Source organism: Tiliqua scincoides, chromosome 7, assembly GCF_035046505.1.
Source record: "Tiliqua scincoides isolate rTilSci1 chromosome 7, rTilSci1.hap2, whole genome shotgun sequence".
In the NCBI taxonomy this organism is placed as follows: Eukaryota; Metazoa; Chordata; class Lepidosauria; order Squamata; family Scincidae; genus Tiliqua; species Tiliqua scincoides.
Window position 1 is genome coordinate 9566646 of NC_089827.1, and position 14780 is coordinate 9581425.

The window sequence follows — 14780 nt, forward strand, 5'->3', positions numbered from 1 at the left end:
GAGTGGATGAACTGTGCCTGTGTGAAAGTGTGCTGCAACTATTAGCCCATTTCTGCCTGACCCACAGGTGTACACATCTGGTGCTTTTTGGGTATATGCACCATTGGGCAGAAATGTAAGTTGGGGATTACCTGTATGAGATACGGTTATTTACAAATAAGCTTACTAAAAAGAAATGTTCTGTAGCACCATCTTTCATCTATCTTAAACAATACATTTTGATTAGAAGAGACATTCAAATAAAGGATATAGGGATAAGCGGAACAACTTACAAAATGTCATGCTGCTGATTAAGTTTTGACACTGTAAAATCTTGAATGATTGTGAAAAGAAAGCTCTTTTTAACAGTCATAGTGTTGTTGTTTTTCTCGGTGTTGCCCCCCCCCCAGCGGCCCAAACATAGCATAGCACCCAGAGTAGCCAGCTCCAGAGAAAGGGTCTCTTGACCAATCTGGTATACTACCCATTGGATGTTCCCGTGTCTGTACACTAGGAAGCAAGCTGTTTGAAGAAGACTTAACTACGGGTTGGATGAGGAGGCACTTCCAAATACTGGCCCAAGTGAGAACATTGATAGCTTTAAAATGTGTACCTAATTCAGCCTAACCTCCATTCACTAATGTGTTCAGTAACCATTGTGGTGTACAGTGGGCCCTTCTTATCTGTGGGTTCAGCACCCACTGATTTGACTCAGTGGGCATGCTGTCTGGAGGGCCTCAGGGATATCCCAGATGCCGACCTATAGACCTGGTTGCGTCCTGGAGATCCTTGGGGCCTTCCCTGTGGATTTTATTATCCATGGAAATCAGTATCCGAGGGGAGTCCAGGAATGGATCCCTCGTGGCTACCAAGGGCCCATTGTATGTCAAAAGTTTACATTTAAATACTTGTTGAATGTAAACCATTTACATTTGTGCTTGTTGCCAAAATGACTAGTGCCTTGGTGTAGGTGGAACATTTTGCTGTGCAGCATTTGGCCCAACTCCATGGTCTGTTGTGTCTAAGCTCGAGGACATGTGCATGAAATAATCTTATCTTCTCCCACAATTTATTCCTGATTCTGCTTCCCATTGTTTTTTTTTCCTTGGATCTCTTCTAGCCTGTGAGCCCCTTGGGGTGGGGGTCTCACTCTGCTCATAGAGCCATGCACACAGGTGGTAATATAATAACTCTTGCTCAGTGCTTTGTACTGCAGATTGATTTTAATGGTAATCAATTTGGAAATGTCAGCATTTCACAGGAAAAAAAGTAAACGCTTCATTACATTCAGCTTAAGAGTGCTTTCTGAGTTTGTGGGAACTAAATGTTGCTTCAGCAAAGATATGTTGGTCTTATCTGCATTTTAAAAATAGCTGCACTGCACATGAATATCTGTTTCCATGCAGCACGTCTTTGTTTCTGACCCAGCTTGGATTAATCAGTGTATTGCTGAAAGCAGATCTCAAATCAGCCAATCAGTTGTCCTGACTTAAGAGAGTAAGGGCGCAATCCTAACAGTGTAAGGCCGGCCCAAGTCCCTTGGGTTGGCCCGGGAGGGTCACAAACGTGCCATAAGGCACGTTTGCACCTCCTCGGGAGGAAGCCAAGCCCGTGCTCCCAGAAGCACCAGCTTGCGGAGACTGACGGAAGCCTCCACACCGGCTTCCTCCCAGCGCCTTGTGTTGGCTCGGATGAGCCGATGCAAGGATGACAGGTAAGCATCTCCTGGCTTGTCTGTTCCAGCGCAGGATAGTATTGCACCCTAAAACTCTGTCTGGGATGTTCTAAAACAAACTGTGGATGGGGCAGGGGGGCTTCTAGTGTGTCAGCAAGAAGGGATGTAGACCACTGATCTCCAAACTTTTTAGCACCAGTACCTGGTTTATAAAATGACATTCTATCAGCACCCATCTTGTTTTACAAGATGAGTGTACAAAAAAAGGATGTTCACCTTACCAGCTGAAGCTTCTCTATCAGTGGTTCTCAAACTGGTGGCTCATGACACACCAGTTCAAATAGAGTCCCCTGTCCCTTTAAGGGGTGGAGAGAAGGTGAGGACAGGGGTGGAATAGGGGATGCTTTTACTTTCAGGTGGCTGCAGGATGTTGCAGGAGGTGTGGGAACCCCGGACAGCCCCCTGTAGGGCTCCCTGATGCTTAAAACGTTTAAAAAAAGGACGCAAAGCACTTCCTAGTTGTGTTTGCAACTGAAGTACTTTGTACCCACTTTTTTCCAATGCTCCCCACACCTCCTGCAGCCATCTGTAAGTAAAAGCACCCCCCTTCCACCACCGTAAGCAACACGATAAATAATTTCCCTTCTTCTGGCCTTTAATAGGAGCCAAGGCACGGTTATTTATTTGTGAGTAAATGTGCACGCATGGCTTAGTTTCGCTTTTCATAGGGTTCAGTACATTTGTCAGCTTGACGGAGAGGAGCTTCCTTCTTGAGTGTTTTTTGGGCCTGCATTCACTGGATCAGGACCACCCTGGTGTTGCGCTCCTCTCAGCCTACCCTTCGAAATAGACTGAGGCATGTTTGTCTCGTGGCAAGTTAATGCTTAGTGCGACTCAGTTTCACTTTCCATAGGACTCCATGCATTTTCCTTGGCAGCTATCAGCTTGTAGGTTTCATGACCCACCAACAATCACAGTTTGGGAAACACACATCCTCATTCTGACATGCTAGTATTCTATATGTATGGATTTTTTTTGTAGGATTTTTTTGTAGGAAGGAACATTCACTTGGTCTGTATTGGTACATCCCCAATACAGGTTTAGCCTGTTGCAAAGACTAGGCTTGTCCGCCAAGCTAATCAACTGCCTCTATATCACCTTAAAAACCTTCAGTGATTCTACGGCACTTCTTTGCTATTGTGCCCGTACTGTAATCTTTTAATTAAATGATCTTCCCGTTATTGAACCTAATTCTTTTGAACAACAAAAATGTTGGCCACGGATGCTTTTACAGTGCCACAACTTGACAGATCTGTTAAAAAAGTTCTAAAAAATAAAACATAACATAACAAAACTCGCAGAAGTAATTGTAGGCTTGCTATGTGGAGTGCTGTAGCAAAATCTACATCTTCGAAATACGTCTTTCAAAGTGACTGGAACAGATAGCTTAATAGATGGCAAGTCAAGAAATTTAATAATCAACTAATATGTCTAGTAACCATAATTAGCAACATATGGTTTTTTCTCTTTGAATTGTGTCTTGGATTCACACTGGCTGTTCTAGTTCATCAGATTATAAGCCTGTTCTGAATAAATCACAAGTCCTGCTAGTAGTGTTCAGGCTTCCGTGAACCTTGAAATGAGCGCATGTGGCAACTAGTCGTGTAGAACTAGAGTTGGTCTATAAATTGTAGTAGATGGCAAATGTTTGATTTTGCAGAACAGAACCTGAAAGAAATATAAGCAAGGGTGAAAACTAGGTGCTCAGTCACCACTGGTGCATATAAATGTAACCCTTAGTGTTGGAAACAGACATGAAACCCAGCTGAAACAGACGTCTTTTGTAGGTGAAACCCAGCTACCACCTGACTTCATTCCTGATCACAACTAGTAGCCATTTGCCGTGGGGGAAGCTCTCAAGTCCAAAGTTACTGCATCTGGTTAGACTTGAGGCCTGGTGCCTCTCTTTTAAGCATTGCCTATGTGAAAGTTGTAAGGCAAGAAAACAGCAGTCAAAACACCAAACTATCTCCTCTCACTCATGAGTCTGGCCTGTCGCTCTCCTCCCAGCTTGGCTCTTTTGCAAATAGTTCTGTATCCATGGTACTAAGTACTACATCATAAAAACAGAATGAGTTTTCGTTAACTTGAGAATTTCGTAACTCTGAAGTCTAAATTTAAATATTATGGAAGCTGGTGTACCTTGGCTCAACGATCTCTGACACTCTTTCTCTTGATACCGAACTAAACAAACGCATCAGTAAAGCAGCTACCACGTTTTCCAGACTCACAAAGAGAGTCTGGTCCAACAAGAAGCTGACGGAACATACCAAGATCCAGGTCTACAGAGCTTGCGTCCTGAGTACACTTCTGTACTGCAGCGAGTCATGGACTCTTCGCTCACAACAGGAGAGGAAACTGAACGCTTTCCACATGCGCTGCCTCCGGCGCATTCTCGGCATCACCTGGCAGGACAAAGTTCCAAACAACACAGTCCTGGAACGTGCTGGAATCCCTGGCATGTATGCACTGCTGAAACAGAGACGCCTGCATTGGCTCGGTCATGTCGTGAGAATGGATGATGGCCGGATCCCAAAGGATCTCCTCTATGGAGAACTCATGCAAGGAAAGCGCCCTACAGGTAGACCACAGCTGCAATACAAGGACATCTGCAAGAGGGATCTGAAGGCCTTAGGAGTGGACCTCAACAAGTGAGAAACCCTGGCCTCTGAGCGTTCTGCTTGGAGGCAGGCTGTGCAGCATGGCCTTTCCCAGTTTGAAGAGACACTTGGCCAACAGTCTGAGGCTAAGGGGCAAAGAAGGAAGGCCCATAGCCAGGGAGACAGACCAGGGACAGACTGCACTTGCTCCCGGTGTGGAAGGGATTGTCACTCCTGGATTGGCCTTTTCAGCCACACTAGACGATGTTCCAAAACCACCTTTCAGAGCGCGATACCATAGTCTCTTGAGACTGAAGGTTGCCAACAAGAGGAAGCTGGTGGTCTGAAAGCATTTTATGTTTTGCATAGAATTCTGTTGCACAGTAATGTTAACTTTATATTGTGTATAGATCCAGCCGATGCATTCTGCAATGTTTCTTGTTGCAAAGAAAGACTGTAAACAGTGAAGATTCCTAAGTGGGTTTTTGAAGTGCTTAGAGAAGGTGTTTTTGGATGATTATCTTGCTGCTTGCCATCTGATGAGAAGTTAGATGTTTTTAAGACCCACCCTTTCTTTACAGCTGCAAATCCATGACTTTTGAAAATAAGAGCTGAAGTTTGGCTATTTTGTTGGTCTTGACCCCCAAATACTTGGTTTATGGGCAGATCAACCCTAACCTGCACCAGTATGGCCAGACCGCATGACCTGCACTGTATCCTACACAGGTTAGGAGCAGGTCACCTCAGGGTGTACAGCGATATTTTTCCCCCTCAGCCTGCCCTATGGGGCTACTCAGATCTATGCCAGCTCTTTAGCTGGTGCAAATTTGAGCAGCCCATGTAGGTTGCCGCGGCTGGTCATTTAGATACAATGTTGTACTGCCACTGCTGGTCCAGCTCTCCTCCAGGGCCCAATCAACCTCCCATTCAACCCTACCTTGCCCAGAAACTCTCCTCCCCACCCCTAGAACACTATCCTACCACCCTCACCCATTCCCTGCAACAACCAAGTGCAAACCTACCTGCTTCAATCTGTGCAGGGACAGGATCTGGTGCTCCAGCACATGTCTTTGTGCTGGCGTGACCTGCTCCAAGTCACCGCAGATGTGCTATATGGTTCAGCATGATCTTAGGATTGCGCTGTGAGTATAACTGAGCTAGGTAGACCTTCAAGCAAGATTTTGTTTATTTAAAGATTTCTACTCCGCTTCTCCAAGGCTCAAGGCGGCTAACAGAATTCGTAATACAAAAGAATAAAAATAATGCACTTTTGCTCAATATTCCTTGCGGTCAACTTCAAACTATTACCTCTTAGCTACAATAAATCTGATATCTGCCAAATCGCTACCAAACCTTGTTCCCAGTTGTTGCAAGCTTAGTGGGATTATGTAACCCTTTTTGAATAAAGGTTACTAATGTTTAGCGCTATATTTATCTCAAAATGGCAGCTATTTTAAGCAGATATATGCATTAGTTGTCCTTGTATTTGTTCTAAGAGATACCTCACTAAGAACTGTATTGCTGTTAATTAAAAAAATTCTTTCTAATAAGGAGAGACTAGTGGTGTCTGATGTCATAATTGCTCTGTATGTTGAAAATACCACAGGTGTAGCATGATGATAAGCTCCAAATCTTAAAGTCTTACTTTCTTCTTTTTAGACAATGTGTTCTGCAGTGGTTCAGACATATGCAGCAGATCGCAATGCCATGTGGTCAAAGAAATGCTGTGGTGTAACCTGCCTTGTTAAAGACAATCCACAAAGGTCTTATTTTATCAGATTATACGATATAAAGGTGAGCATGTCTTTTTTTCCACTTTTAGTTTAAATTTTTGTTATGAGGATTGGATAGTTTGCATGGATTGCATATACTGTCAGCCCTGCATCTAGCGTCTGAGAGACTTGTGCAGTTTCAACTTTATGCGATCTGCAACAACAACAAAAACAAACAGCAGTTCAACTAATACAGGCTATTCCGCCTGCCTTTCTACTTACTAAATTCATGCCCCGAAGGAAGCCAGGGGTCAATGAAAGAAGCTGCATTCGGTCTCTGCTCCAGCCTGTGTCCTCTGTGAGTTAAACAGACAGTATGCATTTTCCAGATGTTGGGAATTTTCAAGGCAATTTTGAGTATATGCAGTTTTAGCTTTATGCACTGATACTAGGACATAACCCTTGTGCAAGATGCAAAGATGACTGTATCTGGAAACAACGTGTGTGTGTATGAGAGAGAGAGAAAGAGAGAGAATGATTAAACTCTAGTAACAAATGTGGAAGGCATTTTTAGGTCTGTGACACATGTAACTACTTCAAAAAAAAAAAACCAACTTCTAGTTCGGCAGAGGGACATGCAAGGATGTAACTTTGCTTCTTGATTTTGTTGCACAAATTCTTATTCAACAGACAGGTGGCTATGTAATTTAAAATATTTTTATCAGTAGTAAACTGCCAAAATAAAACTTCAGTTACATATGGCTTTTTGTGCATATATGTCTAAGCTTTGGATCTTGGCCATACTCAAGCAGCTTCTAATACAACAATCCATACCATTATCTAAGCTATAAATGTCTGTATAAAGAAGCTGTGTAGAATTTGTGCAGTTAACCCATACGAGTACATTTCCAAAACTGTGTTGTGAAAACACTTGCATAGAGCAGATTACCAAGAAATAAGTGCATGGGTCTGCCTTTGGAGTAATGCTACTGCTGAGTTTTCCAAGAAGATACTATTGATGTCTTCTAGGAATCTCTAAGGTGCGAGAAGAAATTAGTTTTGGTTAACTTGCAGAAATTGCAGTGGAACATGACTGTAATCACTATTATATTTGCATTTTTTCTTGTTTTCTTTCAGGATGGAAAGCAGTTATGGGAACAAGAATTGTATAATAACTTTGTATATAATAGTCCTAGAGCATATTTTCATACCTTTGCTGGAGATGTAAGTCTTTCATTGTTCTTTGTTTCTTGCCCTGTTATCTCCTTAAGCATATGCTTTTTTGTTTAAACAACCTATAAAGTGTCAAGTGATAAATTTCAACAAAGAAGTTTTACTTCCCTGCTGCCATGAACAGGTATTTGCACATGCATACCATTTCATATTTTAGTTTGCCATGACAAGTGTGCAGGAAAAGTATGAGTGCCTCTTTTCCTCCCCATTGGGAAATGGGGTGGGAAGTAAGGGATATCTCTGACTCTGGTGCTGCATCTTGGAAGTACGATACAAATTGAGGACAAGATGCCCCTGGAGGAGAGGCCTGGTGACCACAAATCTTTGTCTGCCAAAGCCAGCCAAAATCATTTCGACTCCCTGCACCTGAAATGGTATCCAGTTAATTGTTCAACCAAGTACTGTAATGGCCTGTGCAATTTCAAATGTATTTCCTGATGGTAATTCACTTTGGAAAGCATATTTGTGATTTTGTTGGCTTGCGTTCAGCAGAACTTAATACAAATGAAAGGGCAATTCCCCTTGCACAAGAGGGCTCCCTTACCAGTCCTTCCTCCTGTTTCTACCCCACACCATGTTGGTGAGTCCCTTAACCTCACAGGAGACACAGGAGTGCAGTGGGGAGGAGGTGGTAGAAAAACCCCATGGCACAAATCAAGTTCCGTTCACTCATCTTTGGATCCAATCACGGGTTTACAGACTCATTTGTTTTCATTTAGCTTAAAATTTATCATCTTCTGTACCTGTTGAGTCACAGGTTCTCAAACTGCTATTGCAGCTGCCAAAAAATAATATGCAAACTTATCCAACCCCCCCCCCCCCATTACACTTTGTTGCAACTCGCACTTTGAGAACTGCTGGAGTAAGATGTTTGTCCATCTAAGTCAGTTTTGTCAGTATTGACTGGCAGTGGCTTTCTGAGGTTTCAGATAGCAGATTCCAGGGATTAAACCTAGTTTTGTGAACCCCCTCAGCAGCTCACAACCCATGCTTTGAGAACTCGTGCGCTAGGTACATAGTTCTTATTAAAGACAATAGGAGATAAGCTCACAGCTTAATGCTGAAGTTTCAGTGCAACTTTTGTTCATTCAGCTTTCTTGAGGTTGTATGGAGTGTGCAAGTTCTTGTGTAGTTTCTTAAAGTTAATTATGCTGATTGGAGAGTTATTGTCTTTCAGACATGTCAGATGGGTCTTAATTTTGCTAGTGAAGAAGAAGCAAAAAAATTCCAGAAGACAATAACAGATTTACTTGGACGACGGCAGCGAAAATCTGGTATGTATCAAGTTTTCCTGTATTTCTGCTCTGTGAGGAGCTTGTTCAGAATGAACATCTGAAGGCTTAACACAATTGTTTGCTTAAACTTAGTTTGAGGATGGTACTGGTTACCAGGAGGTGGAAAAACTTCTGAGTGTGTGAGAGTGTAAAGACACCCTGTCCCTGGTGAATGTTGAAAAGAAACAAACTGAGATGCCCTCCTCCAAGTTCAGCTGATTTAAGCTGTTAATCAAATACGGCAAACATTAGGAAGCTCCTTCTACTGAGTCAGACCACTGATTCATCTACATTAATATTACCTTTACTGACTAGCAGTAGGGCTGTCCAGGTTTTCAGACCAGGCAGGGGTCTTTTCCAGTTCCACCTGGAAATGTAAGAGATGGAACCTAGGACCTTCTGCACTCAGAGCATGTACCCAACCACTGAGCTACAACCCCTCTCTCATCATTGAATGCCCCAGTGCATTAATTCATGAGAAATTACTTATTCACAACTTGAAACAATCAAGAAGTGTGTCGGACATGGGTGTACGTAAGTACAGTCATCACCAACAAATCGTATGCAAAGTGAACTCTTCTACATTGGGCAAATGCAGTGAATGTCAGTGCAATGTTTTGCAAATAAGATCCAGCAATACCTGGTCCATGACACGATTAAAGTGAAAAAAAAAATCTCAGTCTAGGATAGTGCTAGCAGGAAGGCTTGTGCCATCCCACTGGTTCCGTGTCTGCTGGCGCTGGTAAATGCAGCACCAAGCAGTATGGGGGATGGTGGAAAGAAAGTGAGTAACGCTGTTTTGGGGCAGGGGCAGTTGAGGTCTGGAAGGGACAGGGATGGTGGAGGAGGCCTCCACCATATCCTAATCCCCATCCTGGCTCTGAGAGTCCTGCATGGGGTACTTGTACTTGCAGTAGCAGTTTTGCTGGCAGAGATCCAAGTAGCTCCATCAGGCAGGCTAGGGCTCAATACTTGATAAGGGAGCAAATGTTCCCTTACCCCCAGGAGACCTCTAGCCTGCTCAGTATCCGCGCTGGATATGGCATGGACTGCGTGGATCCTCTGTGCCAGTGCTTAATAGGATTGCGCTGTTAATGAAGTATCTATTGAAAACCATCTGTGCCTCAGTGCCTGTTTGCACAATAAATATTGGGCGCATAGACAGTCTTGACCTTTCTCCAGTTACGCACATGCATGAAGAGAGAATGTGAGAACCGGTAGATTGCAGACATGTAACCAATTACTCAGATCAAGCTGAGGGAACATGCTCATCACTAGAATGGTAGTGGGCAACCTCACTTTAGCTCATGTGGATAAAGTAGTGTGTTGTATGAACTGGACTTAAGTTTTGGACTCGCAGTTCTCTCTCGTGAGGATACCGGTATATTTCTGTGTGCAAATGTAGTATTTGCACCTAATCACAATGTATAAGTTCAGAAAGTACTAGTTATGCAATGCAATTGTACGATGCCTTGTCACCTCGGCCAATTTCTGCCAAAAGAGTTTATCATCTATAAGGCAAAGGTAATGAGGGATTAATTGTGGTTCAACTAGATCAGGGGTGTCCACAGTTTTTGGCGGGAGGGCCACATCATCTCTCTGACACTGTGTTGGGGGCGGGGGGGAATAATTAATTTACATTTAAAATTTGAATAAATTTACATACGTTTACATAAATGAATATATTAAAGATGAACTTATGCGAATGAATGAAGGTCTTGCAATAGCTCAAGGCCTATAGAAGGCCTTGCACAAAGCAAGGCTGGCCTTTCCTTTGCTGCCGCTACTGCATCACAGATGTGAAACAGCAAGTGGTGGAGGGAGCCCTCATCCCACAGCTAACGCGAGAGGTCAAACAGTCGCCCTCACGCTGAGAGCAGTTGCTTCGGGCCAGTGTGCGCTCCAGCAAGTTTCCGCAGGGCCAGAGGCTCATTGAAGGTTGGGGTCTCCCTGAGGGCCTCATTGGGAGTCTTCGAGAGCCGCAAGTGGCCCTAGGGCTGGGGTTTGGGCACCCCTGATCTAGATTTGTCCCTTGATTGAAGCAAAGTAGCTGCAATGTGCTGCTAACAGTTTGAGCCCTAGGAAGTAAGATTGAAATTCTTCCTGCTCTTTGATATCATTGAGCAAAATTTGTAAATGTTTATATTTTGAAAACCTGTTTTGCAAAACCAAAGCTGCTTTTGTGGTGGATTTCCTACTAGCTCATCTGATTGCTTCAACTGACACTTTCTCTCTCACACCACACCTTCTATGTCCATGAGGTAGACTTCCGTGCCAGCACACACTGTCTTCCAGGTCTCTCTCTCCTCACACAAACAATTGGTGATAGACAGATAATGACCAACAACTGCTGTACCATAGCAGTTCCACTTTCAGTGTAACGTTAGCGATTCTGTGCATGTTGTAGATCTTTGCCAGAATGCCTCTTTCAGGGATCAGTGTAATTAATGCTTAGATGCCCTGCCCCCTCCTCCTTGTGCCTTCCATACAGTGAAAGACCAGGGTGCTTCCTTTACCAGGGGTTATCATTGGTTTTGTGCTTGTGCAAGAATATTTTCTGAAGGCAAAATCAAGTCTTTTATGATTGCTTATACCAGGGGTGCCCAAACCCCGGCCCGGGGGCCACTTGCGGCCCTCAGGGGCTCCCAATCTGGCCCGCGGGGAGCCCCCAGTCTCCAATGAGCCTTTGGCCCTCCAGAGACTTGCTGGAGCCCATGCTGGCCGACACAACTGCTCTCAGTATGAGGACGACTGTTCAACCTCTCACCTGAGCTGTGGGACAAGTGCTCCCTCGACTACTTGCTATTTCACTTCTGTGATGCAGCAGTGGCAGCAAACAAAAGGCCGGCCTTGCTTTGTGCAAGGCCTTTTATAGGCCTCGAGCTACTGCAAGACCTTCATTCATTCATATAAGTTGCATCTCTAATATATTCATTTATGTAAATTTATTCAAATTTTAAATGTAATTTAATTCTTTTTTCCCCCTGGCCCCCAACACAGAGTCAGAAAGATTATGTGGCCCTCCTGCCAAAAGTTTGGACACCCCTGGCTTATACTATACAAGACAATTTTTATCTTTAGCCACCAGATGGAGTTCTAAGTCTGTACTACTGTGCTGGAAATAATTCTTACTATTGTGAGAATAGCAGTGGCATCTATATTAAACAAGGCAAGACAGCAAAACATAACTTCATTTGAAGTGTGATATGTGATACAGCTAAGTGTTCAAATCTTGTGGGCAAACACAATTCTAGGACCCTTACAATTAAGCCCAAGAGCAGAAACCAATGTCTCTTCCTAGGTCTTGTGAGATACCAAGGCCCACTTCTCAAAACAGCAGATGAGGTGTTACACTTTGTGAGGCTTGTTTAAGCAGGATGTAGTGCAGTTGTTGTGAAGTATCTGCAACTTCACATAGCAACTTCACATAATATTGTTCACTTAGCCTTCTACTGCCCATTTTATTGTTTACTATCGGGTATTTGCAATTAACTAGGTTTGTAGGCTTGATTGGCACTGAAGTGCCAAATAAGACCCATGACCTCTGAGGTGCAAGCAATGTGATGCATATCCACTTCTGAAACGGGGGGAAATAAAATTTAATATTAGCATGAATTGTTCATTTGAAATGAGAACCAAACTGTGCTGTAAACGGAAGGATCTTTTGTGTTGGTTTGACTAAGAACTAAATGTAATAGTGGTTGCTATATTCAATTTATGCATGCTTTTTTTACTATTAAAGCATAAAATTACAATAGAAAATAGTACAATTCTAACTCCAAGTTTTCTTTTGAAATAGCACTGAATTGTGACTTAACACTGAAAGCCTGACTCTCTAAGCCTGTGTTCAACTAAATCAATAACAGCCCTACAGGGAGATTATTTTGAGGTCATCCTTGGGCTGTTAGAGGAGACTTAAACCAGTTTCCATAATAAAGGAAAGTGGGGTGGGTTTTTCCTTTTCTTCAGCTTCTGATGCAGTGTTTATCACTAGACAAATTTAGAAAATGTGTAGCAAGTATTTGAAGACTAACATTCAACTATGCATTAATGGAACCAATGTATGTGTTTCTTTTTTTTTTAACAGAGAAAAGACGAGATCTTCCAAATGGTAAGATTCTGTTTGTTGGACTATGAACCTTCTAGTCACCTTCCTCTTTAAATATTTCACTTAACTCCTAACTTTTTTAAAACTCATCGCTTCTAAAGAGCAAAAGTGCCTGTCATTTGTGTTTCAGTAGGCAACTATATAGTTATAGTTATGATGATTAGCTATAGAATTGCTCAACAGACACTTTGAAGACGCTTTATAAGACTGCAAAAGACACTTTATAAGAATGACACAGGGGAGAACCACAAGCCAGTGGCATAAAAGGATTGGGTAAAAATCGGTGAATATGTCTAGGTGGTGGTGACAAACCACAGATTTCACTGTCTTTTAAAACTGGCATTAGGTCTGCAGAATTCATTGTAGCTGCGAATCATGAGCTAGAATTAGATGAATGTACCTGTTTGGATTAGAAATATGGTTATTTTTTTAAAAACCATCAAATATCGGATACTTGTCACATAAGTTCAGTAGATGTCTCCAGCCGCTTTAAAACTATCCTTTCATTAGAATGCTTGCTTAGTGTTGCATAGGGGGAAAAATGTAGGATTAAACAAACTGGCATTAATGGTTATGTAAAACGCATTAGCCTGTAATTTCCTGGGATTTGTGTTTTTATTCTTGTTGTTAATGGAAAAGTCTCTTCAAAACGAAGCAGTTAGCTGTGGTTTTACTGACCCGCCATCATAATGGCCGGGATGAAAACAGGGATTTATCAGAATTAGTTTTTAAACAGCTCACCAGGAATCATGTGGTTCAGTTTCATTTTAACACATGAGCTAGAATCAGATATAGCCTGTGGCAAACTGCCCTCCTGCAGGCAGCATTTGAGCAAAATATAGAAGTTTCACAAATACTGCCATGTTTTGTACTACGTTTTCGGGAAATCCCTCTGAGGATGTGGCAGATATCAATGTCAGTGGGTGTTTAAGACCACTGTATTGTCAAGTTCTTCCGAATGATGAACTTCATAGGCCCCTTTCATCCTCGCTAATAGAGCTCTCCACAGCTGATGGGGAAGGTGCTTGTTTTATGATGGGGAAAGTTTTGTTGGATATAAATATGGCGGTGTTGGAAGAAAATGTAAATTCATTAGATGATTCATGCATTCCTCGTGGACAGCCAAAATCAAATGCAAATGGTAAGCTTGACTTTTCATGAGCTGCAAATTATTTCTGCGTTGAGGTTACTGTTTGGTGTGAAAATTTAAAGTGGTTAAAATACCTAATCAAATTAGACTTGCATATGAAAAGTAAGTTAAATGTAGTGATTTCAGAATGTTCTTAGAAGGAGATGAAATTTCAAGCAATGGAAGATTTCAGTGTAGAAGTGTCGTAGATTTATGACTAAATTTAGATTGATAGTTTCTTGTTCTATGGTGTGCTAGAGGAACCTTACTTCAGATTTACTTGTGTCTATTTTATTGTTTGTTGTGACAAGATTGTCTCATCTTATTGTCTCAACACTGTGAAGTAAATTAGCGTCATATAAAATACAGGTGTAATCAAATGCTGAAATCTGATTCTTTTCCCTCTCTCCCTCCACCCCGGACCAAGTCCATTCAACTCTCATCTTGCTTGGAAATACTATGAGACACTTAATTTTATGTTTCACTTAATTTTATGTTTCATAAAGCCAGAATCCGGAAATCCTTAATTTGACAGAGAGATCTGAACATTTGATTGGCACATCTGAACATTTGATTGGCACATCTGGTATTATTTGAGGCCTTTTTTATCACCAAGATAAACCTCTGTCCTGGAGCTGTCCCGAAAAATATATCCCATACTACCTGATGTGGATTTGATGGAACTAATCTATGTGTGCATGGTATTAAGATTTGAATGTTGCAGTGTTTCTAGTAAACTTACGGAGTAAAGTACAGCAGTTACTTTGCTTAAGCCAAAATGCAACCCAAAGTTTAGCTCTAGATTATACCTTTAATGAATATGATGTTTCCTAAGATCTGTTAATTCCTGCAGCTGCCTTCCTTTTGACAGTAGAGTGTTAGAACTAATGCCTCTTCCTCCTCTCAAACCCAGCCCTACATGTGAAATTCATGCTTGACTTGCTCTTGCTTGGCTTTTCTGTGCCTACCTGCTTTTGTAGCAAGCTGCCTGTAGTGATTCCACAGCATAT

General features: G+C 42.3%; 1 protein-coding gene across 4 annotated transcripts in view; it reads left to right on the plus strand.

Annotated features, from left to right (window-relative positions):
• WASL (WASP like actin nucleation promoting factor) overlaps positions 1 to 14780 on the plus strand; it is a 39695-nt gene that overhangs the window by 11557 nt on the left and 13358 nt on the right. For 3 of the 4 annotated variants that reach the window (XM_066633287.1, XM_066633288.1, XM_066633289.1), the window contains exons 2-5: positions 5974 to 6108; positions 7164 to 7250; positions 8437 to 8533; positions 12621 to 12644. In XM_066633287.1, coding sequence (XP_066489384.1) covers positions 5974 to 6108; positions 7164 to 7250; positions 8437 to 8533; positions 12621 to 12644 — 343 coding nt within the window. Of the gene's footprint in view, positions 1 to 1623; positions 1694 to 5973; positions 6109 to 7163; positions 7251 to 8436; positions 8534 to 12620; positions 12645 to 14780 lie in introns of those variants that run through there. The other variant, XM_066633290.1, reaches the window with a different exon arrangement.